We start from the raw sequence: 27,929 nt of genomic DNA, 5'->3' as shown, positions 1-27,929 counted from the left end.
GAGGTTCCCAGGAAAGGACAAATGGGGGGGGGGGAGAATCACCACTGCCAAGAAAGAAGAAGACACGGCCAGGCCTTAGGAGGGCAGCCTCTATACTACAGAACACTTTTGGGACAGGGATGGATTAAGCCCCAGAAGAAGCCAGAAATCAGAGCTGCAGGCTTAGCTCAAGCCCCATAGGGCACCCAGCTCATATCGGCCAGAATTGAGTCCCTGCTAGAAACAGGGTTGTGCAGGGCAGAGACACCTTGACGCGGCCAACATGTAAGAGTCAGGGATCGTGGCCCATCAGGTCTGGGTCCGTGGTGGCCAAGATAGAGTAAGGATTTTCCTAAGTAATTCAGGGATATTGGAGGGGAGAGCATGTTAGCTGTGGAGAGGTTTGGGAGTGCCCAGCCATTGTGTTGTTTAAGGCATATTAAAATAGAAGGGTGTGTGTGTGTGTGTGTGTGTGTGTGTGTGTGTGTGTGTGTGTGTGTGTGTGTATGTGTGCATGTGTGTGTATGTGTGTGGGTGTGTGTGTGTGTGTGTGTTTGTGTGTATTTGTATTTGTGTATGCGTGTGTGTGTGTGTGTGTGTGTGTGTGTGTGTGTGTCTTTCATTTGTGAATCCAAAACACTTGGGAGGGCAGTGAGGGGCATGTGCTCATCTGCAGGGGAGTTTAGAGCAGAGTAACAATACTTCTGCTTCGTGCCCCAGGAACAGCGCAGAGGACTTTCACAGACTGGACCATGCTACAGTCTCATAGGTGCCTGACTCAGGGCCTGCCTTGTCTTGCTGCCCCTCAACGGCTAGCCAAATGATTCTGGGTGTCAGAACTCTTGCTCAGTGGGATTCTTCTTTGCTGTGGTATTAGTACTCATGAAACATGGTTCAGGGAGGCTTTCTGTTCACAGCACCGAGTGTCTGTTCTGGAAGTGATTTTGAATGGGTAGGGCCAAGGAAAATGTGAAAACGTTTGGCAATCGTTTTCAATGTTGGGTTTGGAACCCAGGGCCTTGTACACACTTGTCAAGCGCTCCACACTGGGCCCCACCCCCAGTGCCTTGCTTCATTACTTTTTGACGGGAGTTAACAGTGCTTTATCTGAAAAGTAATTTAAATTTTCCCATTTTAAAGTTAAGCACTACTGTGGCTAAGGTACTACTCACCCTTTTCCTCCTTATGGAGACGGTTCCACAGCATCTGGAGAGAGAAATCTCGTGACAGGGAGGTGACCTCGTTGAACGCAGAGAGCCCCTCCAGGGGCAAGTCTAAGAGGAGCTTGTCCACGATCAGGATCATGTACTCAGGGTCAGGCTGCCCTGTGGAATGGAAATGACAGCGGCTCAGACACAAAGAGAGACCAGCTCTGAGGGCGGGGCAGACCTGGAGCCTCGGCTTCATCATTCCAAGCCCTGACCTTGTGGCCAGATGACTGACCTGGTGGCTGCTGTCCCGGGCAGGAGATATGAGGGAAGAGTATGTCTCCAGCCTAGCTTGCAGAGGTATGGCGACATTGGTGACCTGCTAAGGTCCCCGAGGCAGCCGCTGGTTTTGATGGTGAGAACAAGTTTATGACACGGACTTGGACAGAGCCCTTGTGCACCTTGTAGGATGTCACATCTCAAGATACCCAACTCCCAAGGCAGGCCAGGTAATATCCAGGCCAATGGAAACTCCTCCCAGAGGACTTTTCAAGGGTCTGTCCTTCAGAGAGCACTGGAAGGAAGGCTCACCCTCGTGACCCCACTGGCAGCCTCTCTGTGACCATGGATATAGGCCCCCGACTGACTGGGTACTGCCACTCTGCATGCAGTTATGCTGGTATCCAGAGGTAGGGCCACAGGCATGTTAACTGCATTCATTCATTCATTCATTCATTCATTCATTCATTCATTCATATCTCTCTCCCTCTATTCTCTCCCCTACCCCTCTTTTTTTCTTTTTTCTCAAGACAGGGTTTCTCTGTGTAGCCCTGGCTGTCCTGGAACCAAGCTGGTCTCCAACTCACAGAGATCCACCTGCCTCTGCCTCCTTTGTGCTGGGATTTAAGGCATGGTGTGCATCAGGCTTCACCTGGATTTTCTTAAGTTTCAAAATGAGGACAGGTTTGCTTGAAACCTAGCAGTGACTTCGTCTCTATTTTTAATCCTGAGAGTTCAGTACAGGGCAGGGACTCAGTTCAGGAGAGAGGCCACAGGGACTGACTGGCCTGTCATGGTATGGAACCTGTACTGGGTTCTCCAGTTGCTGCAGTACACTTCTGAACAACCTTCTCTCACCCTAATTTAGACCTCGCACATTTGCAATCTGCAGTTTTCGGGGTGTTTGCTGCGTCTGGCTCATGGTAATTTGGCTAGCTTGGGAGAAAGCTTGAGCTGTTTTGTTTTGTTTTGTTTTGTTTTGTTTTGCTGGGGGCTGGGGGAGGAGGGAAGGACGCAAGCAGATATCCCCTTTGCCGTCCATCAATTCTTTGTGGCTATCAGAAAGGAGACATAGAAAATGGCCTTTTAAAAGAGTTAGTCGTTCGTAAAATCAGAGAAGTAGCCACGAGACAGGACGGCCCGCAGTTGACCTTCCTGCCAGGAGTCACACAGTGAGAACATGCTCCCAGTCTTCCCAGTCAGAGTCAAAACAGCGGGGTTGTGCTAAAAGTACCACACAGACAAGACCACCAGCAGAGGCCACATATGGGTCCAGGTGGGTGAGACAGAGCCCATTCCCATAGCTCCCTCTGGTGAGCTCCCCAAGGTAGGGCAACAATGTCCGTCTTTCCTAGAAGCACCAGCAGAGAGTCATCAGAGCCTCTCCATCTTCCCATCTGGCCAGGGTAGAGAGAGCTGGGCACAGCACACTGCTCTTGCTTACAGGCACTGAGTGCCAGAACTGACAATTTGCCCAGAAAGGGCAGCATGGGTCCACTGTTTGATAATCCTTAGTGAGCTGTCAATCTCAGTGCCCAGAACCTTCTAGGGCAGTGTTTTTCAACCTGTGAGTCATAACCCTTTTTGCAGGGTTTGGACAACCAGTTCACAGAGGTCACCTAAGACCATTGGAAAGCACAGACATTTACATTACAACTCATAACACTAGCAAACTTACAGTTGTCAAGTAGGAGTGAAAATAATTTTAGGGTTGGGAATTACCACAATGTAAGGTCACACCATTAGGAAGGTTGAGAACCACTCTTCTAGGACCTCCCACCTAGCCTGGGGTGATAGTGTACTAGGAGACCTCAAGGAGAGGAACCTTGGGTCCTGTGCAGCATGCCCAGGTAGGACTTGTTTGAGCGTGGAACCTGTGACTCCTGACCTACCCAAGCTTTCCATGATGGGAGGGTGAGTACCCCCACAGGGTCCTGAAGGACCAGAAATGGCCTGTGGGTCTGTCTCTGCCACTTACCTGAAGGGAGAGATGCTTTCTTTTCCTTATCCTTGCCTTTATTTTTCCCTGCATCACTCACGGCTGTTGGCATCTGATTTCTGAAATTCAGAGTGACTGTGTTCAGGCTTTAGGAAACGTAGGGAAACACGCTCCATTCAGCCTAGTCCTCAGCTGGCGATCGCTGCTTCGATTTTGTTTCTCCTTTTAAAGACACAGTCTCACCATGTAGCCCTCACTGTCTCACAGCTCTTTAAGTAAACCAGGCTGGCCTCAAACTCAGAGACCTGCCTGCCTCCTGAGTGCTGGCAGTCATGTAAAGTCAAGTCATGTACCTCCACACACAGCTGCCATTGAGGGCCACCTTTGCATACAAAAGAGGGTCACCTCAGGATGCCCTCGTGCTGCTGGAGAAGAATGCCCACCTCTGCCACCATCTGCCTTCTTTCCTCCCAAAATGCGTGCCAGAGGCTGAGCCCCGGGACTCTAGAATCGCACTCAGACCAGGGCACTCAGTGGGACTCCTGTCTATAAGACACACAGAAGAGCTAGGCTCTTATGCCTGCTCTTAGTAGGACCACAACACCCAGAGACAAGTTTCCACAGGGAGGGAAATCTCAGAAACCAGCTCTGGATGTCTTCCTATCACAACTGGCTACTGAGCTCACATGGGCACTTTCCTGTCTCCAGATGTGAGGTTGGAGTGGGCCTTCAGCTATACCCAGCTGGCCTGGCCTGTGACCTCAGGAAGACTCTGGTGACTGTGGGGAAGATGGCTGCCCTCCCACACCCCCCGCAGCCTTCAGAGGGAATGACACACTCATACCTGGTGTCTGGGAAGGTGAACAGGGGGGTGATGGGCTTCAGATATTCCTCCGTGTGCTCCAGGATGGTGCTGAGGCTCTGAATGCTGAGGTTTTGCTGAACCGGCATGGTTTTGAATTTCTGTCTTAACCCAAAGCACAGCCTGTTGTCTAGAGCGGTGTCTGGATATGACTTCCACTCGATTGGGAAGCAAATTGCGAAGACCCCAAGGGAGTAGCTAAGCTCCAGCCCTCCCAGAGAGAGTGCTGGAGTTCTCTACTGTGTTCTCCCAGCACCATGCTCCCAGTGGTTTTCTGGGGGCTATTCTGACATCTCAGCCCTGTCCCTGTCCTCTGATGTCACTGTGGATTGTCCTGTGGATAGGGACAGGCCTAGGACAGGTAACGCTATGCTCTGTAGAGAAGAGATAGCCAGACGCCCCCCTCCCCCACTGGGGTTACAGTCAACTCAAGGACTCAGGAGAGCCCCCACCTTTCACAGGGCTTCCCCTTCATCCTCTTGAGGTCTGGGCCTCAAGTACCCTGGTCCAACCCAACCTTGGAGTCTTGATTTTCCCTGGGATGAGCTGCAGTCTACAGTATGGCTTAGAGCCTCGGGTCTCAAGTGCTTGGGTAAAAGTTCATAATTTTGCTGTGTACCTGGACCTGTGCATGCCTCCGGAACAACTGGACTTTGGTCAACAGGTCAGAGATGGCAGTTGGACTTGTGGCCACCCGAGTCACCTTGCAATGACCTGTAGATATACACCTGTGGTCTTTACGGGGCTCAGAGCAGAGCTCTGAGGTGTATGAACAGGTGGAGATCCTTGTGAGGCTATTTAACCTTGCCATCTCAGAGGTGAGACATGTGGTGAGAAGTCTTCTGGGCACGTGGAGTTCCTCATTCCTCTCTGGGCAGCGTGAGAGGTGGTACCCAGAAAGTTCAGGCAGAGGCAAAACACAGTGGTGATTGACAGAGGGAGTTCTAGGGAGGCATGGATCCTCTGGCTCCCTTAGAAGAATGTGGGGCCTCTAGCTTCTCTTGTGTCCTGAGGTCAACCTTCCCTCCCCTCTGCATCTGGAAGTGAGAGGTCCTGCTGTGTGGCAAGGATTTTTCCTACCCAGTGCAACCCATCTGGAGGGGCCCTGCTTACCTCCCACTACTACTGGTTTCCCCTTGAGTGTAGGCATAGTCCTTGGTCTCTCAAAGGCAGCACCATACAGATATGACCTGCAGGCAGAGCGCAGGTCACAGGCCCATTCCCAGGGGAGGTAACCAGCAAAGCCCATAGCCAGCCAGCGAGCCAGTCTGCCTGGCACCCAAATAGGTGCCTTTAAATGTTAATTTTGGCAGATAGAAGCCCAGGAATCAGTCTGTATAACTCAAGTAAGAGTGAAATTGGGAAAGGTCCAGCCATGCAGGCCTATCCAGATCTAACGGAGAAATCCTGTGTGGGTGTGGATCACAGAGTGCCTTTGTCCCAGTACATCCCCCATCATGGAAATCCGTCCTGGTCTTTTCCCAGAGGGTCAGAAGAGGGCTTCTTATGTCTCTGGATTGAACGAGTGCTCATGCCTGTCAAGTGGGCTGACTGAGTCTACCCAGTTTGCTTCCCAGGTGGACCGGTCTGCCTCAGGCTAGGGGCTGAGGTGTGGCAAGCTTGCTATGCCTCCATGCCAGGCTTTCTCAGTGGGGTGGAGATTGACAATGAATGGTAGGAGCGCCTCACCTGTCTTGTGAATGCTGCAGAAAGAGGATCTGGAACATGGGTGGGATCTCATTCAGGATGTTGAAATGCTGATCTGTGACACAGAGGCTCTGCCATGCCTGTGTGTGACACAGGGGAGTCTCTCAGAACACAGGGCCACTGCTCTCCCCAAGGTGTTTGGGCTGTGGAATGCATCACCACCACAAGGGGGCAGCAGAGGCATGAGGAATTCACCAGCTCCTCTAAATTGTCCCGCTCTGCCTATGTGCTGATGCAGTCCTCAGAAACCCTAAACGGCATCTCTCCAGGGTCCTTACTGCCTCCTCTAGCCCAGCTAAGGGCTTCCACTTAGCTCTGGGCTGCAGGCTGCAGACCTAGCTTGGAGTCAGCCTACCAGGTCCCCAGTTCTCCTGCATCCTGTGAGCCTTGTATATGGATAAACTGAGTAATCCTGAAGACTGCACACCTCAGGGTCCCCACCACCCACAGCAGGCAGCCAGCAAGGGCCCTGGCGAGTACCCCGGGATCTCCTGTGTGAGCTGCTAGTGCTCGTGGCTTCAAGATAGAGCTTTGGGTTTGCAAAAATGAAATGATGCTTAGAAAATTTTTGACAAAGAGTAAGAAATAGAGAACCACATAAACCTTACGGGAAGCACCAAGTGGACTCTTCGCCATGGCCATACTCATGTGGCTGGTGAGGAGACAGGCCATGTTGTTACCATGTAGGGGTTGTGAACAGACTTCTATTGGTGGTGGCTTGCTTTTCTGCCTAGCCGCTGGCCACCTCTGCTATGTGGGAAGCTTCACCATTTCAGCTTCTCTCGTGCCTGTACCCACGGCACATGAGACTCAGAGAGACAGAGTTGTCCTCCAGAACCACACAGCGAGAGGAGGCAGAGCGTATCACTTAGAAGCTGTCCTGTTAGCGCTCAGTGAGCAAGCACAGAGGCCCACAGGCCACAGGAGTGTGTGTGCAGGCTTCCTTGCCCATTACCCTGAAAGTGGTGGTCAGTTTCTGCTCTATGCTGGCAAACAGGCTAGTGGACATCTTGTCCTGCTGCCTCAGACGCTGGTGGAGCTGCAGTAGGGCGGCCAGCTGTGAGCTACTGGTGTTGCTCGTGGCCGTGAGCAGAATCTTCCGTGCCATCTCTGAGGTTGAACAGCTCTGAAGCAGAGAAGGGTGGTGTGTGAGGTGTGGAAGGGCAGCAGAAGGCAACCGAGACGTAACTGGGCATCTAGGAGTCTGTGCGAGCGACCTTCTGCTGAACTTCTGTCAAACCAGGGATCAGGACTATGCCAGCTCTTTGCTTGGAGTCTCAGTATGTCCCACCATGGAGACTGTGTGTGTGTGTGTGTGTGTGTGTGTGTGTGTGTGTGTGTGTGTGTGCGTGCGTGTGTGTGTGTGTGTGTGTGTGTGTGTGTGTGTGTGTGTGTGCATGTGTTGTGCATGTGTGTGTGCATGTGTGTGTGTCTTGTGTGTGTGTGGTGTGTGTGTGTGTGGCGTGTGTGTGTGTGTGCATGTGTGTGTGTGCGTGTGTGTGTGTCTGTGTGTGTGTGTCTGTGTGTGTGTGTGTGTGTGCGTGTGTGTATGTGTGTGTGTGCATGTGTGTGTGTGTGTGTGTGTGTGTGTGTGTGTGTGCGTGTGCATGTGTGTGTGCGTGTGTGTGTGTGTGTGCGTGTGTGTGTGCGTGTGTGTGTGCAGGTGTGTGTGTGTGTGCGTGTGTGTGTGTGTGTGCGCGTGTGTGCAATGCCTGTCATGATGTGGTGGTGGGAGGTGGTGGTGAGCACAGCACGTGTTCACTGAACTACAAGAACAGCTTCCATTACTTCAGGACTAGCTTGGCCTGAGGCTCAGAGAACAGGGAGGATTTCTTCTTTCAACCACAGGGCCATCCCTGTCTTGTCTAATGGAGAGCAACATGGCTGGCTGGTACTAAGGCACTCCCACCCCTGGGATGACAGTCAAGGGCACTTTTGGAGATGGGCAGAGGAGGTCTATACCTGCGACAGTGTTAGGAAATGGCAGGTGGTTATGGGATCCAGGACACCAATGCATTCCACCATCTCTATGCTGGCGGTGGCCACGATGTCCAGAAGGTTGCTGCTCAGGGCAGTCTGTATACATTGTAGCAATACCTCCGATGTCTGAGCCAGGAACCTCTGGGCCAGCATCACGCTCTTCTGTGGGTAGTGCAATCTTAAGTTAAGTGGGATCTCCAGGCAGAGGGCACCAGGGGACAGGTAGGGAACGCTGCATACCCTCAGACCCTCAGCCTTCCGGTTTTGCTCCTTGGGGGCTTCCTTGAAGACCATTGAGTTCCTGGAGGAGGTCTCTACATTCTTGTCCTCTGTGTCCACTTCCAGCGATTTCGGGCTGTTCTGCTTAGCACCTACCTACAGGGCACACCACATGCTAGAGGGCGTTTGTGGATTCCTGCTTGGTTGGCAGGGAAAGCACAGATGCCAGGAGAGGGAAAGATGGTAAGGATCAGTGGGCCCTTCAAGTTGTAAGTGATCGTGGAATATTGATCATACACCAAAGGTCAATGGCCTGCACATAGAGTGGGAGAAAAACCAGCTTTACACAGATGGCCTGGGCACCCTGGACTAGTTGACATCTGGGGAAGCCACCTCTCACATTTTGCCCAGGTCTGTCAGTTCCTGTCCACCAGCAGCCTTAACAGATCCCCGAGGACAGAGATGATCTGTGAGAGCAGTCTAGCACTCGGGAACAGAAGATGTCTGTGACAAGACAGCACCCTCAAAGTCAGACTGAATCCTTAGAGCTGTCAAGTCAACCAGGGAAGACATCTTACAGCGGTGTTTGGGAAACCCATAAGCAAACTCAATGGGCCAAGAGGAAAGATCCTGTCTGGAAAACAAGAAGGAAGCTTGGAAGAGAGATGGAGAGTTTTGGTGTCAGGAAGCTGCACTCGAGGACAAGGAACAGGAACAAACACAGAGGCAGGTAGGAGCGGCAGGGCCTGGGGGGAAGCCAGTTTGTTTCCTGGAGCCTCCTGAACTCCACACAGAGACCACTGCGTCTTTAGAGGCAGCCGTTCCTTGCTGTCTTACAGCTGAAGAACCTAACTGAGGACATGCAGAGGAGGTGGTTCGTGCTTCTGGATTGAAAGTCCCTGACTCTGTTACCTGTGCAGATGCTACAAACACCTGCTCACCCAGCATGGGCCTTCCTGATCTCCTGCTGTTTGCAGCAGCCTACGAACTGAGCCTAGAGCTTCAGGGCCAGCTGGCCAGGAGCTTCCCTGGGTTTTGAGTCCTGGGCCTGGCTTGCTACAGTCGGGTGTGAGGGCTCCTACAGGAGCTTGCCTGCCAGCTTGTTACTGAAGCTAGCACCTTCTTGGGACAGAAGTGCCTCTGTTTAGGCTCTTAGGATGGGGACTCAGGGACAGATGGGCTTGCGGGAGCTGTTGTTAAGGATCTGAGTTGGAGCGCTGCTTCTATCGGAGAACCCCAGCCCTAGAGGAGGGTGGGCCAGGGAGGAGCAGAGGAGAAGGTGTTGATTTCCCTTCTTGGAGATTTCCCAGGCTGTGTGGTATGTCAGAGGGTCACAGAGGCAGACCACACCCATCCTGGTGCATCCTAACATGGAGGCCAACCCACAGGCCATAGCTGTACTTCAGGCAGTGTGCAAGCTTTCTGAGGCCCCCAGGGACCTGTGCGTGTCCAGATGCAAGTGACCAAGACAGAGAGGTGCCAGGGACAGACCCTCCCTATTGCATCGGTGCAACACCTCTTACATCCCAGTTCTCTGGCTGAGGTGGAAGGGAGCAGACAGCAGGTGAAGGAAGGGCCACCTACCAAGAGTTCCTCCTCCCAGCAGAAGGAAGGGTACACAGGATCTGTCTGCACGGACAGCACGTGGAGCGCCTTCCCAGCCAGGATCAGCAGCTGGGCACGGATGTCCATGCAGCCCACACAGAGTGGATGCAGACTCTCCAGCTGTGCTAGCACCAGGTGAGGCAGGGTCCGCTTCAGGAAGAACCATTGCTTTGGGAAGACAAGGGGGTGTGTCACCAGCAGTGGCTCTCATGTGACCTCTGCCCAGTCATCCAGAGATCTCCGATAACACCCTAGCAGGGAACATCTGGGTACTTTGACTTATGTGCTTTCTCTGTGCAGTCCTGTGTGGTAGCATGAGGGGGTGTGTCTAGGACTTAGACATTGGAGGGTTCATAAGACAGCATCTACTACCTTCTACCTGTGAAGGAGGGCTTGCTGATAGGTAGAGGTTAACGGTAGGGTTCGCTTATGTTCACCTCCACTTGTTTCACAGTGCTTAAGAGAACGGGAAAGTGCTGGGGCTACAGCTAACTGGTGGAGCACTTGTCTAGGGTTCTATCCTAGGACTGCCAAAAGAAGGAAGAAAAAAGAAGGAAGGAAGGAAGGATGGGGGGAGGTCTTACAAACCAACATTCAGTTACTCAATTTGTTCTGTTTGCAGCTCTTGGAAGAAATGGGGTGCAGTGGGGTGGGGGGATGGGGAGGGATGTGCTAGGCTGCATGGTTTACTTTTTTCCTAAGAGAATGCAATTGACCATTATCAGCCCTTTATCATGAATTGAGTGGTAACCCCAAAGCCTGGGAATGGGAGCTTTAAGCTAACAAGGGAAGGCCCTTTATTATTAGTTAAGTCTTCTTAAGGATCAGACCATACCTATGTGCACTGAGGTGTGGGAGTGGTCAAGAGCTGCCGTGGCATGTGGTGGGGCCCCTTAGGTTGGCACCCTGCTCTTAGTGTGACTGGCAGGCCCCCGGGAAGAACTAAGCTGTCTGCTATTACCAAGCCGATGGATGAGTAGTCACTGGTGTTCTGAAGGAAGTCTGCAAGGAGCTTCTCAAAGGAGTTCTGCTCCATCTGCAGCTCCAGAGTCTCCTTGCACACGATCTGCAGCAACTCCAGGCACGTTTCTACCAGGCTGAGCTTGAGGCGGGCCAGCCTCCTCATCAGCGGGGAGTTGATGTTCTGTAACTGAGGTAGTTGGGAGGCGGATAAAGCAAGGCACTCTTCCCGAGGAGACCGACCATTGGCAGGCACTTTGACAAGGCCCAGCTGACATACAACAGCACGAAGTGAATGATGGATACATTTTCACACAGCAATAGACAGAGGCCAAATGTCAGTGCGAGAAAAGGAACGTGGTCTTCACACTCTGGATTTCCCTGTTTCCTCTCTTGAGCCCGTGTTGACAGCAGGCTGTTCCCTGCTCTAAGTTAGTCCACGTGGTATAGAACAGTGGCTTTTCAGGCTGGGCCTTTGTCCCGAGAGGCTCTGCTTCACAAGCAGCTTTGAATGGTAGTGGATAATTGGGCTCCTGCCTGGACCTACAAATCATCTGTCTGCTACTACCCATGCCTGATAGACCGATAAATGAATCATTCCTGGGAGAAAGGGGCCATTCTGAACAATTACTGGGGTGAACTGAGATCATGGGGGGGGTGGCACATAGGTGTATTTCATATTAGGGAAACCAGGCCCAAGAACTTATCAGGGCATTAGACCAAGGAAAGGGCATGATGCCCTCACTGGCCCCCATAAAGTGAGTGGCACCCAGCACCGTGATAGCCTGGTTCCCGCCAGTTTATCATCTCATACCAGGTGTGTGAGCATCGAGGACTCACAGGTGAAGAATCTCAGACTGTTCTTGGGGCTTCTGCTCTGTTCAGTCCCCCGCTGCTGACATAGGTGATTCAACGGCTGTCTCTGCTTGTCAGCCTGCTTGCCCATTAAGACCTGAACCTGCTGTCCCTGCTCTGACCTGATTCTGCCCTCTTATCTCTGCAGCTGACTGCAGCTTCGCTCTCAACTATGACTTCCTCAGCCCCATGTCTACAGACACAGCTTCTCTGTTTCCTTATCAATATAGACATTTCTCTCAGCCCGCCTCTGAAACCTCAAGAAACCCACTGTAGCCTCTTTAACTTGTATTCATTCTGTAACCCACACATGTGTGCATTCAGATGTATTTACTGTGTGCTGTGTGACCCGAGAGCTAATATTAGTAATTAAGATTGCAGAACAAGAACCTGCATATGCCTTGGCCAGATTACTAAAGTAAGCGGGATAATCTGGCAAATTGCTGTCATTAAAACTCTTAAACCTTGTTAACTTGTTTTTATTCAATAAATCCTCACACTTTGTAAAAAAAAAAAAAAAAAAGACACAAGTGTGTTTGTCCCTGTTTCTGGCATAGCATGCTCAAGACATCCTTCCTGTCTCCCAAGTGACAACTGGCCACTTTGCGGTGCGGTAAGCCAGTTTTGTATAAATGGTGGCATATGGTGTGTGACTGCTTTATCACCGTTTGGTGACAGCTTATCCATATGATGTTTGTCTTTTCTGGTTTTCCACACATTCGAGAAAACATCTCTCCACATTACTTGCTCATTCTTAACATTTTATCCCGAAGTTTTGAGAGCTCTGGGTGCATTCCTGATACATCGCTGCTATCAAGGAGTACAATTCGTAAATGTTTACTCCTGGCCTGTGTGTTTCCACCTTCCGCTGGAGAGTATGTTTTAAAGACCTACTTATCAAGCTACCCTTTTATTGGGTCATATGTGAGGTACAGTCCTTTGCCAAGTATGTCATCACTTAGGGACTTTCCTACGTGTTCTAGTACAGCCTTGGGCCTTTGGATTCCTATGCATTGTTTTCTTAGTCGGAGGTGTGAGCAGAAGATCAGGTTTTTGGACATATGTTCTCCTGTTGTTCTAACACCATCTAAAGTCTGTCCTTTGTCTGTAGAGTTGTGCCTCTGTTGAGGACTCTGTGTGTCTCTTTATTTCTGGATTCTTAGGTTTGTCCCATTGGTCTGTCTATCCACTTTCCAACTAACCACACACTGATTGCTATAACTCTTTAACAGGATTTAAAGTCGAGTACCACTGGGCTTCTAATTTTAGTCTTCTTTTGCAAAATTGTCTTGGCTATTTTAGACCTTCCATATTTTAAAATAATATTGTTGACGTCTATTAAAAAGCCTGTGGTAGTATCATGGCTTAGGTGTGTATGTATTCGTGTGCATGTGTGTGTGCATGCATGCATCACACGTGTGTAGTTTTATAGGATTGGGTCTCACTGGGCAGCCCAGGCTGGTCTGGAACTCTGCATACTCCTGCCTCAGCTTCCCACGTGCCTGGATTACAGGTGTGCCACACTGTGCCTGGCTGGTTTTGTTTTAAAGTCAGATCTGTCAGGCAGTGCTGTCCTGTGCACAGAAGGACTAGGGTGTGCAGGCCCATACTTACATCTTGAAGGGACAGCATCCCCTGGACTCTGTGAAACAGCTCCTCTTCTTCTGATATAGCTTTCTGGGACAATGAGTACATCTCCAGATAGTAGGCAGTCTTTTGTTCCTCGTCTTTTTCATTTTGAGCACATAACCTTTGTACAATGTGAAAGTAGAGTTTAGACCAAAGGTGCAAGAGCTCAACAATATATTGTACTAGTACATGGTATACTGATTAATAGGTATAGCTTCCACATAGTTATGCTACACATTATATAGTACTTAAATGTTTGCAGTTAAACGTTTTACACGTGAAAGCATTCTTAATACATTTCATTCATTTTCAGTGTGCTTGTAGAGTTATTCATGTATATGCACAGGTACACATACATACATGTGGAGGTCAAAGGTCAACCAGGGCACTGTTCCTCAGATGTTGCCCACCCTTCTTTGGAGACAGGATCTCTCATTGGCCTCGAACCTATCATCTCGGCTACACTGTGTAACCAGCGCTCCTCAAAGATCCACCTGTCTCTGGGTCCCCAGTGCCAGCATTATAAATGTAACCCACCTTACCTGGCTTCTTTACATGGGTTTTGGGGATTGAACCCAAGTCCTTGTACTGGCAAGCAAGTGGCTTACCTACTGGGCCACCTCCCCAGCCCCCCAAACACACTTCAGAACAAGATACAGAACAGTTAGAATGGCACCGCGTGTACACTGTGAAGTTTCCTTTTTAAGGAATCTCTGTCTGGAAGGTGTCTGATGAGGCAGTGCCTCAGTGTTCCTGCCATCTTGGTGTCCCACAGTGGTTGCTACAGCAACCCTCGGTAATGGGTGTGTGACTTGGGTGTTGGCTGATCATCGCTCTAAAGGCATCATGTGTAAAGGCTTGTGGGTGTCTGGGGCAGGCAGAGGCACTGTGAGGAGCACTGAGGGTTGGAGTGGGAGGACAGCTGCATGCTCACTGGGGTGCATAGCTGTAGTAGCAGCAGGAACAGGTGCCGGGGACCCTGCAGGACTGCAGGGATGGGTTAGCAGGGGGAGAACTGGGAAGGGAGTTGAGCTGAGCCATATCCGAGGCTGAGGAAGAGCAGAGGCTATCTGGAAGAGCTCAAAAGTGAACCCTACTCAGAAGGCGTCCCCTCAGGCAGCTTCAGTGGCATGGGTGGAGTGTGTGGTGGCACCCTTACCTCTTTATCCTTGCATGTTCTAGCTTTAAGTCAACATAATTTTTGTGGTAGCCACCAGAGACAAAGTTTTGTTCAACTTCCAACAAGTGATCTTCTAGTTCTTTCAGCAGAAGTGGGTACTTCTTAAGTTCTTTGCCAATCGTGTTGCAGGCAAATCGACTTTGAAGTTTCACACATCTGCTAGACAAGTGTGTCCTCAGGATTGTGGGCTTGAAGCTTTGCCCACCAGATTCAAAAGCCCAATACCACAGTGACCCCCACCCCCACCCCTGCTTCTGCCCAGAGTCCGCCCGGGGACTCTGAATCTCAAGTACCAATGCCCACCGCCCAAGATGGACATAATTCAGCCACGGCGCTGGATCAATAAAATTGCAATCTAACAGCCCCACCCAGGTATCATGTTTGCCCATGGAAAACCATTGCTGAAATGAGACTCGAGTCAGGACCAGCTGATGAGACACGGTGCTCACAGTACTTTTCAGAGAGGATCCAGAAGTGGGAGCAAGGCAAGGATCTCTGCATCTGTGCTCAGTGAGCTCAGACGATCTCTGGAAAGGGGACTTGAAGTCTGTGAGTGATGTGTGTAGGGTTCCCTGGCAGCCCTACACAAGGGGGCAAAGCTCAGAGGCTCTAGGAGCCAACAGAAAGACACTGTGGAAGTGTGGGCTGGCTGGAAGGAAGCCCTCAGCTCCTCTGAGGCATACTGTGGAAGGAAGGGCTGGTTCCCAGAGGGACCTACGTAGACACACAGACATGTGAGACACACAGGGCAGGGAATGAACTCATGGTCCTGCTGGCTCCAAGCCTTCCTGGGCCTGACATGTGAAGCATGAGAGAGAATGCATGGTAGAAGTGGTCACAGGTTTGGCACCCCTGGCACATTACCTGGCCTCTAGCTCCATGATGAAGAATTCCAGTATGGAGACTCTGTTCGGCCTTTCGCTCTGGAGGGTCCTGAAAGTCTCTATGAGTTTCTGAAATAGGCCGCAAACCTGGGTGTGGTGATCACATAACCATGTCACTGGTCAGACCTCAGCACATACCCCTTCCCCTTGACATGCACCCCATGTTGTCTACTGGCTACCCCCAACTCACTGAAATTTCTTTTCCCTCATCTTCGGAGGCTAAGATCGCTTCAGCCAGTGTCAGGGTTAAATTGTACCAGAACTCCTCGGCTCCGCCCAGCTGCTGGGCCCTCTCAATCAAGAGCATGGCCTGCCCATGGTTCTTCTCCTTGTTGGCCAGCTCTGCTAGAAGCAGCAGGCACTGTGCTTCTGCACAGGTATCACCTAGCTCCTAGAAAGCAGGATGCATGATACATGATGGATAGATGGGTGGTTAGCTCCATTCGGGTCGGTATGGCTACCACATGGGAGTGGAGTCCTCAGGAGTGGGAAGCATGCCCTGGGAGTCACAGGAGTCAGCCTGTGCAGGATTTCTCTCTGCTCACTTTACCTACATACTTGTTCCCTCCCTATTCCTCCACATCTTTTCCTTCCCTGCTGTCTTCCCTGTCTCTTCTTTGAAACCTGCACTTCTCTTCCCTCTTCGATACACATGTCCCACCTCTGGCCCCTGCACCTTTTTCTCATCCCTGACACCTACACGGCTGTACCCCAGCACCTGCTGTGCCAACCCTACCACTTACGTACCTGTCCCTCTCTGGTACCTGAGTCTCTACTCTCACTGAAGAGTATGAGCCTGGGCTCATAGCTTACTGGTGTCACTGATTTTTCCCACCATTGCTGGATTCTCATCTTTTCTATGAATGGCTCAAAACAAGCCACAGGCCCTTTGTGCCAGGGTCGTGGCCTCATCGACCCACTGAAGGAAATTCTAAGTCTGTCTGCAGGGGTTTGGTGGAGCTAAGAGATTGGAACTTGGAAGAACGGCATTAAAGCAGACAACACAAATAACTTCTTCCATCCACACTGTCCAAGGTCAGATGTCCACTGGGGACATAGTCCTGCCAGGTGAACTTCTAGGGTTGAGACACAAAGGGACAACATAGAGAGGGAGTGGGCACTGGGGTCCCAGGTCTGGGTGCAAATTTCTCTAGTAGGCAGCCACTCAGAGAAGAGTAGCTAATGCTCTCAAGCCTCTAGAGAGCCGGGCTTTGAGCAGTGCTCTGTGGAGGGATGCTAACTCGAGTCTTTTGGGGGAGCTCAGTGGAAACTTTGAGAAGCCACAGATGCCCCTGAAGTCCTCAGATGAGGAATAAAGATATATCTGAAGAGTTCAGGCCCAGGTCAAGATGGCTTCGGTGGAAATAGGTGAGACTTCTTACCTGGAAAGCGTATTGGGCCTCAGACAGGAGCAGCCGGGCTGGCTGGTGCAGCTCCAAGTCTAGCAGGACCTCACCTTTGAGTATCCACAGCTGGGGGTAGGATGTCCCATCCAGGCCTTTGCCAGTCTCTTCATTTATCTTCAAAATCTATGAGACACCATGACCCTAAGCTGCTTTGTGCCCAGTGTGTGTCCAGCGACACGCTCCAGCTTAGAAGCAGAGTCATCCTGTGAGGCCAGTGTCCCACAGGGTACCTGGCCACGGGGATGTCCCCAGCTTGCCTTCAGCCTCTGCTTGTCTAGCTTATGACATACCCTAAGCCTTTGGGACCTTTGCCTCTCCTTATTTACTCCTTTCACTCCCCCATTACTGATTGAGCTGCACAGCTTGGTAGGCCAGCATCCCCTCTGTGAACAGAGCTGGGAAGCGGTTGTGAGGCTGGCAGGTCTGCCTTTGTGCTTCTCTCTCCGTTCCCAGTGTACCCAGCAGCCTACCCCACCTCCATTGTGGATGGGTCACTGGGTCCTCGAAGCTGAGCAAAGTGCAGGATTGATCCTTGACTGTTCAGAGTTCAGGTCCCATTAACAAACCCCACGTGGAGCATGTTCCAACACACTCCAAGTGCTGACTTTAATGGGCTCACAAACAGAGCAAGCGCTCTGAGGAACCAAGGCTCTCTGGGATGGCTACTCTCTCCCCGTTCGCAGACCGAAGGGGACATCCAGTTGGTGAGGAGACAGCAGGGGCTTCACCAGTGGAGCCAGACCCTCTTAGATATACTCCGCTCCACAGAGAGTCTCTCCCCTCTTAGTAATCGGTGCCCAAGCCCTAAGCACTGGTAAGCACTCACCAGCTACATTCTCTCTCTAGCCAGCTGACTCTGTTGCTGCTCAGGCCCCAGGTAATCTGTTTCACATATACAATTGCCTTCCCTGAGGAAATCCAGGGGGTTAGGGTGGGACCAACACAATCCGGTCTCTGAGTCTCCCATACCTAAGTGTATGCATAAGCACTTCACAAATCCACTGTGGCTTGCTGACTCTTTGGGGGCAATCCTACATGAAAGCCAAGTCAATGCCATTTCTGGGTTTCAGATCCTGCTGTTGCAGAGCCATGCTAGGTCAGTGTCACCTCTGGGTCATGGATTCCTTCAGTCAATGTGGCAGTCAATGCCAGGCTAAGTCCTCGCCACCTCTGGGCTATACGGATGCTGCCGAGCAGTGCCAACTTACCTTGTCTTGCCAGATCAGTGGCTTCACCTCTGCAGACTGGGCTGGAGCCAGTTGCTCATGCAAGGCTGGCAGGCTATCTTCTACCATGGGTTCCTTGTTCTTCTCTTTTTTAAATGCAATCTCTTTTCTGCAGCTGGTTGGAGTGAAATAGCATCATGTAACAGAAGAATTGCAGTGGTTGGTAACAATGGTCAGTCTCACTTACAGTCAAAGGAATACAAGTTAACCCAGCCAAGAGAAGCCGTGATTCACACGTGTTTACAAAAAACCAAAACAGCTGGGCAGCAGTCTGGTTCCCAGAACCGAACCTGGCAGCCTGTTCTCTCTGCAACTGTCTGACAAGCTGATACGTAGTTTAATGAGCTTCTCGGGCCTTATTTACGTAGAGCAGACCTGCCTCTGGCAGCTTTCCAGAAAGGTAAAACTGCTTAGTATGCAGGGTTCCCTATAGAGCAGTGGCATGGCTCCCCCTCCCCCCTCCCCCCTCTCCCAGACCCAAGTCACTCACCATACTGAATCCAGAGTAGTCCACTGGGAGGTGGGCCAGTGCACCACAGTACTTAGCCCAGTCTGGACACATTCTCGGTCACACAAAGGTTTTTGCCGTCAGGGCATCCAACATTTCTACCCCAATGCTCACACTTCACAGAACCCTAGGTCTTGCTCATACCAACTGCCCAGGACTCTCTGACTATAGGCACTTGGAACTGAAGTCTCTCTGGATCCCCAGCCCTGGTATCATCATTGGCACAAACCCTTCTTGTCAGTCTGAGTCATCCTTCTTCCTCTGGAGTCCACCTGCAGAGTCCCCTGCCTGCAGTGTCACCCACCTGCAGAGCCACCCACCTGCAGTGCCACTCACCTGCAGTGTCACCCACCTGCAGTGCCACCCACCTGCAGTGTCACCCACCTGCAGAGCCCCCACCTGCAGGGCCACCTACCTGCAGTGCTGCCTACCTACAGTGCCGCCCATCTGCAGAGCCACCCACCTGCAGTGTCACCCACCTGCAGAGCCACCCACCTGCAGTGTCACCCACCTGCAGAGCCACCCACCTGCAGTGTCACCCACCTGCAGCGTCACCCACCTGCAGAGCCACCCACCTGCAGTGTCACCCACCTGCAGTGTCACCCACCTGCAGAGCCACCCACCTGCAGTGCCACTCACCTGCAGTGTCACCCACCCTGCAGTGCCACCCACCTGCAGTGTCACCCACCTGCAGAGCCACCAACCTGCAGAGCAACCCCCCTCAAGGCTCACTCACCTGAGGCGCCACCCACTTGCAGGCCAACCACCTGCAGGGTCACCCACCTGCACAGCCACCCACCTGCAGTCTCACCCCCCTGCAGAGCCACCCACCTGCAGTGTCACCCACCTGCAGAGCCACCCACCTGCAGAGCCACCCACCTGCAGTGTCACCCACCTGCAGTGTCACCCACCTGCAGAGCCACCCACCTGCAGTGTCACCCACCTGCAGAGCCACCCACCTGCAGTGTCACCCACCTGCAGAGCCACCCACCTGCAGTGCTGCCCATACTGCACAGCAGGCATTCTGAGTAAACCAAAGAACAGGGAGAGGTGGGAGGCTCTCCCAGCCTTGCATTTCTGGAACCCGTCTGAGGGCAGGGAGGACTTAGCAAACGCTCTCACAGCCAGTCCAGGGAAGCACAGACAAATGGCTGTGCTAATAGCATGAAAATAATTTTTGTAGGCAGATACTTGTTGCCAAAGGCTGCAGAATGAAGCAAGTACGTGCGGCAGACTTACATGTTCATAATTGACCAGGTGTTCAACAGCAAAACCCCAGAGGGGATTGCTGTGAAGGAATGGGGCCCATAGTGACATTAATTCTCTTCCTTACTTGTTTTCTAAGGTTTGCACGAAGGTCATAAAATTTACATGTGTGTGTGGGGGAGCCACATTGCAGAAATGAATAAAAATAGGACTATGTATGCATTCTAGTGTATTCTTAGGTGGACTTGCTACCGTGATTGGCTAATTTAACTGTTGGACAGCCTACTATCAGCCAACCACAAGTACTTCAGAGTGACCCAAGAACCTAGAACCAAACATGTGCCTCACTCCTCAGCATGTCACCCCTGGCACACCATGGGGGAGGCTGTGACTGAGGAAGGACAGCCTTCCCTCATCCTGACCCATCTACCCTTCTTTCCTCCTTTGAAGCATTGCTCGATAGAAACTGCCCCCAGGCACCTCCAGGCACTAGACCGAGGATCCAGTAGTCACGATGGCCCTGGAACTGAGAGGAGAGACACAGCCAACCTAGGGTTTCCTCAGAGCTGTGCTTTACAACCCCCTGGATTGTACCTTGCCGGAAGGAGGGGGTCCCACACCCCGGAGTGAGCGCTGTACACACCTGGCCTGCTCCATGTCCCCGAAGTAAGCCTGTCCAACCACCTCTTCATGATGAGTCGCTGCGTAGTGCAACCTCAGGTCAGAGCACACCTGAAAAAGTCTGGAGGGTGGGGGGTGGGGGTGGGGAAGGAGGGGCCCTGTCTCAGAGGATGCTGTCCAAAGGAAGTGGTGCTGGGCTTGTTGTGCTTGGTCAGAGCTGCTGAGCTAAAATGTGCACTTCAGTGTTCAGTATTTTTTTTTTAATAAAAGCTAGATCTACTCGGGGATTCTATAAGACCTCAGGTGATAATTTTCTCTGACATCCACTTATTCACTATGTGTACATTTTAGGGCACCGTCAGAGATAATAGTCAGGCACCCTGCTGGGCTCTGCCAAACCCTGCCATAGCTTCCAGCAGGAAACTCCAACTGAGGTTTTGTTTAAAGCATTTCATTTGGGCATCGTCATGCGAGCATACTCAATCATTATTCATGTGTTTCTCCTCCCCAGAGAGAGCCCTGTCACCCTGCCCTCTTTACCGCTCTCTCCTTCATTTCTCCTTCTCCTAGATCCTTGGTGGGAAGTAAAATGCCCCTTGGTCCTTAAATACCTCAGCGCTCATCTTCTTAAAAACAAGGAATCCTCTAAGGATCAGGTAAAACCTTACAATAGAGATACCATTCCAACGTCTAGGTGTCTGAGGAATTTACTATTTACACAATCGGGTACAGAATTAATATCTAAGGTGCCGTTTGGTTTTATACTGTTTCAGACATAACTGTTACGCTCACCACTGTGGGGTAAGGAGGTATACCAACCGCAGGTGATAGAGATCCGCAAGGCTCTTGCTCTCCACCACAACCTCTGCAACGAGCACGCCCAGCTGCAGGATCGGAATGCTGAGCTCGTGAAGGTACATCTTCTGCAGGGCTTTGGCCAAATGGTCTATGTAGTACAAAGTGTGCGTCTGTGCAAACACATGGCAAATGGGCGCGGTCACGGGCAGGATTTGCACACACTAGTACCCTGGGATGATGGTTAATAGTGACTGTCAACTTGGTACGACCTAGAAAGTCTCTGGGCACCGCCCGTGGGAGATTATCTAGATTAGCTTGGAGACTCTGGGTTTCTTTTGTAGAGGGTTATCTTGACTGGGTCAAATGAGGTGGGAAGACCCACACTAAATGTGGACTGGGGTCCTGAACTGCATGATGAAGAGAAGACCAGGATGGTATGGCCGCTCATTGCTCTTGGCTTCCTGAAGGCCGATGGACTGTGAAGGGCTACATCCCCACCAGGATAGACCACACCCCCAAACTGAGAGCCAAAATAAATGCTTTCTCCTCTAAGTTGCGTTTATTGGACATTTCGGTCACGGTGGCAGGAAAAGTTAACCAATACACCCAGCTTTGCCTGGCGCAGTGCCCAGCACTTACAGTGCCCAGCACTCAGCAGGTCTTTAATACGTTCGTGGAACGCTCTCTTCCCTAACCCATCATTACAAGTTTTGCTTCAGTTGTCAGCACCAGAGGATGGTTAAAGATCCACACAAGACACACATCCATTAATTCATTAAGTTCGTGTTCTGTTTAATTTTTCTAATTCAAACCGATGATCTTTGTGTATGCACACAACTGGGTGTCTAGAAAAAAAAAAAAGACCCCAGCCAATACCTCCAGTGGTGTTGGGCTTGGGTATGGGATGTTGAAGACATTAGACGAGCTGTATTGATCGTGAGTTTCTGGTACTTGGATGGCAAGCAGGATACAGAAAAACACAGCACTAAGATCTGGAGGACTATGATGGCCCGGCCCATGGGCACACTTGCCCAGGATTAGTGTCAAGGCTTGCTGGCTCCAAACCCCTGTACACACGGGTCATGTGAGATACACTAGATCTAAATCTGGCTAGACTGTACAGGTGGAGAATATTTGTACCTTGTGTGGGAATACTATAGAGTACTAGCTAAGATCGCGGAAAAGGAAACAATGTTTTTTTAGAAAGGGCACAAGGATACACCAGTCACAGAGGAAAAGATTGCTAATTTCCACAACACCAAGGTTAACATTTCTACATAGAAAACCCCATCACGGGAGGAAAGGGTTCATAGAGTGACCAGCTGTTTACAGAGGTGGCAGTGTCCCTCACAGAACAGGCCTGTGTTTTTCTTCAATTCCATAAGGGAAACAGAAAAATTGCTACATTATGGTGGTGTGCTGGCAGACGACATGCTAACAAGCCATCCAATATGGGAGATGCCATTACTGGCACTGGATGGCAAGGATGTGGACAGCAGGAGCTCTCTCACCGGGGACTGGGATGGAAATCAACACAGCATCCCTGGGATACGGTTTGCCAACTGGCAATACTCATCATCACTGGAATGTTCCCTGCATCATGGTCCAGAAATGTGGACACCAATGTTCCTGGATGGTCCCTTTGTAAGAACCAGGAAAACTACGTACATTCGCAGGTGAGCACAGGCACCAAGGCCTGATCACTGCATCATTGAAAGGGTCTAACATAGCTGTCCCCAAACAACATGGGCGAACCCCATCAACCCACTTACCAGGAGAAATATGCCAAACAATTCCAACATCATGGAGCCCCAACCAAGCAGAAAAAATGTGGGCAGAACCTTGGGTTCCCAAGGACATAGGGTCCTAATACATGAAACTTTCGTGTGTGACTTTGTGTCAAAAGGGACTATGCTCTGTGACCAGATTGAGGCTCTGCCCAAGGTATAGCCAGAGTGTATAATCTTGGAGGTATCTACAAGACCTGGACTTGCTAGAGAGGACTGGGTGGTCTTGGCGGTAGAGATGGGGTATTACGAAGCATCCAGAGGGAACCAGTCTCTACTGATACCGTGATTCTTATGGTCATGTCTGCCTAGCTTGTGAAGACTTATTCACCGGGGCTATGCTAGCAGGAAGAAGCAGGACTGACTGTGAGCATGGGTGCCTGGGTATGGATGCAGTGGGACGGGCTTCCTAAAGATATTGGCAGCTATTTGGAAGAATAAGGGCGTGGGTAAGAGGGAGGCTTTGTAGCTGTGGGAGCTAAGGGTGGGAAGCTGCTCTCTTTTCACACTCAGTGTGACACTCCTACCCTTCTCTCTCCTGGGTCCCTCTTTGGTGACATTTGCAAGGGAGACATCAGCTGTAGCTTTAAGGGAGGGAGACTGAGCTTGTCAGCCCTGTGGCAGAGACCCGGCTGGCTGCTCAGATCTACTCACGGGCTTCTGGAAGCTCGTCGAGTTAATAGTGTAGTCACTCTTGTCCTGCTTGAACACACTCAGCAGATCCTCAGAGCAGGAGTAGGAGGCCCACTCTCCTATGCTGATGGGGATATCATCAGGTGGCTTGTTGGAAGCTGGGGTTGAAATCTGCAGGGTGTGTGAGGGGGCAGTAAACCGTGCAGTCCTGAGATGGATACTTCTGACTCAATATGGAGAGGAGAGACTGCAGCCTTTACCACAGAGTCTGGAGGCTGTGGCCCCAGGGTGGGGATAGCATGCCTTACAGAAGGGGAAACAGAGGAACAGGGAGATCCTAACACCCCCCCCCAATGTGAATGTGGTAAAGCTGGGGTTCAGGTTCCATGACTGTTAGTCTCCACCTCCTGCCTCAAGTGAGGAGCATGGGGAGAGTGGGGGGCATGGGGGGCGTGAGGAGTGTGGGGGTCGCGGGGGGTGTGGGAGCGTGGGGGGTGTGGGAGTGTGGGGGTATGAGGAGGGTGGGGGATGTGGGCGTCTGGGGGGCACGAGGGACACACCTCAAGGACCTCTCACCTGCTTCGTGTCCTTGACCTTCTCCTTTTCCTTCTCCTTCTCCTTCTCTTTTTCCTTCTCCTTCTCTTTCTCCTTTTTGGCCAATAACAACTGTGAAGTAGCTAGTTGTAAATACTTTTCTGCAACTTGTTTTGTTCCTTCTGTCAAGGAAATCTGGGCCAGGGCAAGGGAGAGGAAATTATAAATTGGGAGAATTAAAAATAGAGTCTGTATTCCCCACTTTCTGCACCTAATTGAAGATAGCTCTTAGGTCTGAGGGTGCTGCTCAGACAGGGTCAAACCTGGGAGCTCCCACAGCATGGAGCAAGCCTGGTCACTCTCTACGGGTCTGTGTGTGGATAGGTGGGTTTAGGGAGCGTTCTTCTAGGAGCCTCAAGGGCACAAGTGTGGCAGAGAGATGCCAACAGGTCTTGCAGCATAGAGAAAGAGGTGGACGATGCAGGAAAAACTGTCTGCATGCTTCTCGAAGGCTTTTGACAGAGGACCTGGTAAGGCTCTGACTTTTTTGAAAAACAAAACAAAACAAAACAAAACAAAACAAAACAAAACAATGCTATTATAATGTCCCAAAGGAGGTGGCAGCAACAAGCACTTCACGGTCTTCCCCCAAGGGTTGGAGGACAGGGTTGGTAGAGATCTTCACTGGCCAGCACCCTATCTCCAGCCTTCCCTTACCTGCAAGATGTGTTTGAAGAGGCCATAGGCCACCAAACAGTCATCATCATGGGAAGAGGTGCTCGGGGACGCCATCAAAGCCCTCAGGACGTGCACGCGGGCCAGGGACTCCAGCTGCCGCACACTTCGAAAGTGGTTCAAGAGGACTGTCTCCAGATTTGAAGGCATTTCGCTGTCTGTGGGAGACTGGGCAAGGGAGGCCTGCCCTGCACAGGATGGTGGGAGTGAGTCTGGGACCCTGAACTGAATTAGGCTCCTGCAGACTCAGAGATAGCTCCCCTCCGGACCTATAGTGCTGGTCTAGCCACTTGTCCATCGTGAGGCACCTAGTGATGTGCTGCTGCCTGCCCTGGGCTGGAGTTTGTGTAGCAGGGCTACCTTCCACACAGCCTTTCCTGTGTCCCAGACTTCTCTCTCGAAGTCTGGGAGTCAAGGAGGCCCATTTTCTGAGAAGCAAATGGCTGATGGCCTTGGACTTAGTACCCTTCAGTGCCAAGCTGGGGTCCTGAAGCCTTCACACCAATCAGAATGGTAGGCCGTAGGCTGGCCTGCTCTGCCTTCTTCCAAGCTAGCTTGATGTGCTGTGTTCACCTGCATGGGTTAAGTGCTGAGCAGACATACAAGTGCTTTCACTGTCCATTTCCTGTCCCTTTCCTGTCCCTTCTCTGTCCCTTTTCTTACCTTTGGCTAACTGCTGTAAGTCAAAAATGAAGGCATGTCTGCCAGAGGACATCGGTGGCCCAGCAACAGCCCTACTATGTCCTGCTGTAGGACCATGTAGGCCTACGGTATAGTATAGTAGGTCAGGGGAAGCCAGCATGGCCACCCTCACCTTCCTTCTTGGGGTCTGACTCAAGGGTGTCTTCCGTGGCTTTCATGCATAGTAGAATCTCGATTGCCCACTCCAGGTGGTCAAACACATCTTCCAGAGGGAACTGCTTATAATACATCCACTCGCTGAACTCCACGATGTAGTCTACCTTCTGCCAGTTGTTCTCTGGTTTCTTTTGGACAAGACAGAAAAGCACTGTGAAGTTTGACACTACACAGGACAACATGCCACGAATTAGCATGGGGAAGCCTATAGCAGCAAGACGTGATGGTCTAGTTGGGCTCCCTCAGGGCTCCAGCTGTGGACAGAAGTACGGCAGGAAAACAGGAGTCTGGTAAGGTCCCGGTCCTCTGCACCTTTTGTAAGTGCGTCCTACCTGTCCCTCAGGCCCCTGCATTTCCTAGCACAATGCTAAGTTTATGAAAGGGAAGCTGAGCGGGGGCCCCCTGCAAGGCAGTCTGGCCAACCTGAAGCCTTGAATGGGTGATTCCATGGTTAAGCCCTTTGTTAATGGCCCCACAGCTCCCTCCCCAGGCATGCACAGCTTATGTCTAAACTATCAACAACTTCTATGGCTCACTGTGGGCCTGTGGGACGGCATGTCTGGGAAATGACAGTCAGAGATGTGGCACGGCATACACTTGTCCTGTGACCATTGGAAAATGCAGGCCAGCCCCAAAGATGAGCGGCCTCGGCAAGCTGGAGCTTTAGTATGCTGACCAGAGGCTGCATGCTCCCTTCCCAGGCCTCTTGCTTGGCCTAGCCTCATGGCATCACCCCCACGTTTTTCAGGACCTAGAGTCAGGGCCCTTTCACCTCCATAACACCTACATGCCTACAGCAAGATGGGAGGTTAAGACAGGAGAGTGCCCAGAAGCTTGGGGGTCAGCGACCCTGGTATACACAGTGGACCACTTCAAACAAGGTACAAGACGAGGACTGACACATAAGGTTGTCCTCTGACCTCCACAGGCAGGCTGCTGGCACATGCATGCTCATATCCACATACATGAACACACACACACACATTTACATACCACACACTGATCACATACACAAGTACATTTAAATAATAAGTCAATAAAAACAAGGTTCCAGGATGAGTCTCGAGGTCACTGAAGAGCGAGTGACATGTTTCCTCGGGAGGCTGCTGAATGTGTTGAGTTCTCTGCCCTTCCTCTAGCACAGCCTGGTGGCCTCCGCTTCTCAGGGGGCTGCCCTTCCAGCTTCCTCAGCGAAGGCAGGAAAACAAGAGTTTGGTAAGGTCCCCCAGGTCCTCTGCACCCTTTGCATCCTACGTGTTCCACCGGCCCCTGTGTTTCCTAACATGACTCCAAATCTCCATTATGGAAAAGGATGCTGAGCAGGGCATCCTGCAAGGCAGGGCATGACTTACTGCCTGACCCTAAAACCCAGCAGGAGAACTGAGGGTGACCAGTTAGTTGGTCTGCAAGAGCAAAGTCCAGGGCCCCTGTTTAATCACATGCTCTAGTGTCAGGTCTCTGAAGCTCAGCCTGTGGCTTGAGATGAGCCTTGCACCTTTGCTGTGGGCTGCTCTGGTCCTTGCAACATCTAGGACCTCACAGCAGGGATGAGCTTAGGGCTTGTGAAACAGATCAGCCTCCCAAGGTGTCTCCTCGCAGTTCAGACCTTTTAATTCAGAGGCCCAGGACACCATGGGTCTCACATTCAGGACTTCAGGGAGCCTCCTATGGTCCTCACTCACAACAATCACCATCCTCAAGTCAGAAACCAGAACTTGTCCTATCCAAGTGCACAGGATAGAATGTCTGTTTTGGCCTTTGGGTAGTGGGGACAACAAGACCTACCTGTCCCAGCCTGCTGCATGCAGATTTCTGCTTGCTCCCGCAGTCACAGACTCCAGAGAGCAGAGACATTTACCTTGAGGCACTCCCCACACTCTCCAATGGTGACTAAAGGGTGCATCAGCAGTAGGGAGTCTCCAGCCTCAACCAGGGCTTATTACACAGTGGCATCCTCTGAGCTGACCCACTAAGACCCTGACTCTTAAGCCTTTCATACGATTATCTCTGTAACTAAGACACAAATCCACCCACCATCACCAACACAGACACCGCACAGACCTGCAGTGCCTGGATAGCATTTTGATAGCAGGTTAACACTCCACAGACATTTCTCGAGTTCTGGGCCAGGCGGTACCACATGTGTGCCAAGTAGTCTTCCCTCTCATCCTTGAACTTCTGGATTTCCATGGTGAAGTTCTGCCCAAGTTTGGCCTTCACGATGACCATATGTTTGAAAATCAAGCTGAGGAACAGGAAAGGATGGGTCAACGCTGGGAAGCTGCAACGCCAAACATCACACACACACACACACACACACACACACACACACACACACACACACACACGGTGTATAGAACGGCCATCGCCTACATTCCTGTCTGCAGGGAT

At 51.3% G+C, this 27,929-nt stretch overlaps 1 protein-coding gene across 1 annotated transcript in view; it reads right to left on the bottom strand.

Moving 5' to 3' along the window:
- The window catches only part of Cfap46 (cilia and flagella associated protein 46), an 86,279-nt gene that overhangs the window by 10,140 nt on the left and 48,210 nt on the right, over nucleotides 1-27,929 (bottom strand). The window contains exons 27-50 of the mRNA XM_032892355.1: nucleotides 27,600-27,783; nucleotides 25,495-25,666; nucleotides 24,663-24,868; nucleotides 23,988-24,140; nucleotides 23,433-23,582; nucleotides 21,013-21,161; nucleotides 20,216-20,314; nucleotides 17,841-17,973; nucleotides 16,609-16,755; nucleotides 15,417-15,617; nucleotides 15,207-15,313; nucleotides 14,322-14,498; nucleotides 13,148-13,283; nucleotides 10,680-10,868; nucleotides 9,698-9,886; nucleotides 8,135-8,269; nucleotides 7,877-8,056; nucleotides 6,870-7,040; nucleotides 5,897-5,994; nucleotides 5,321-5,397; nucleotides 4,827-4,921; nucleotides 4,190-4,284; nucleotides 3,385-3,464; nucleotides 1,152-1,304 (exon numbers count right to left, since the gene is read on the bottom strand). Of these exons, the coding sequence (XP_032748246.1) occupies nucleotides 1,152-1,304; nucleotides 3,385-3,464; nucleotides 4,190-4,284; nucleotides 4,827-4,921; nucleotides 5,321-5,397; nucleotides 5,897-5,994; nucleotides 6,870-7,040; nucleotides 7,877-8,056; nucleotides 8,135-8,269; nucleotides 9,698-9,886; nucleotides 10,680-10,868; nucleotides 13,148-13,283; nucleotides 14,322-14,498; nucleotides 15,207-15,313; nucleotides 15,417-15,617; nucleotides 16,609-16,755; nucleotides 17,841-17,973; nucleotides 20,216-20,314; nucleotides 21,013-21,161; nucleotides 23,433-23,582; nucleotides 23,988-24,140; nucleotides 24,663-24,868; nucleotides 25,495-25,666; nucleotides 27,600-27,783 (3,476 nt within the window). The remainder of the gene's footprint in view (nucleotides 1-1,151; nucleotides 1,305-3,384; nucleotides 3,465-4,189; nucleotides 4,285-4,826; nucleotides 4,922-5,320; nucleotides 5,398-5,896; nucleotides 5,995-6,869; nucleotides 7,041-7,876; nucleotides 8,057-8,134; nucleotides 8,270-9,697; nucleotides 9,887-10,679; nucleotides 10,869-13,147; nucleotides 13,284-14,321; nucleotides 14,499-15,206; nucleotides 15,314-15,416; nucleotides 15,618-16,608; nucleotides 16,756-17,840; nucleotides 17,974-20,215; nucleotides 20,315-21,012; nucleotides 21,162-23,432; nucleotides 23,583-23,987; nucleotides 24,141-24,662; nucleotides 24,869-25,494; nucleotides 25,667-27,599; nucleotides 27,784-27,929) is intronic.

Source organism: Rattus rattus, chromosome 2 (assembly GCF_011064425.1).
Source record: "Rattus rattus isolate New Zealand chromosome 2, Rrattus_CSIRO_v1, whole genome shotgun sequence".
Lineage (NCBI taxonomy): Eukaryota > Metazoa > Chordata > Mammalia > Rodentia > Muridae > Rattus > Rattus rattus.
This window is presented reverse-complemented; position numbering and strand designations above follow the sequence as displayed.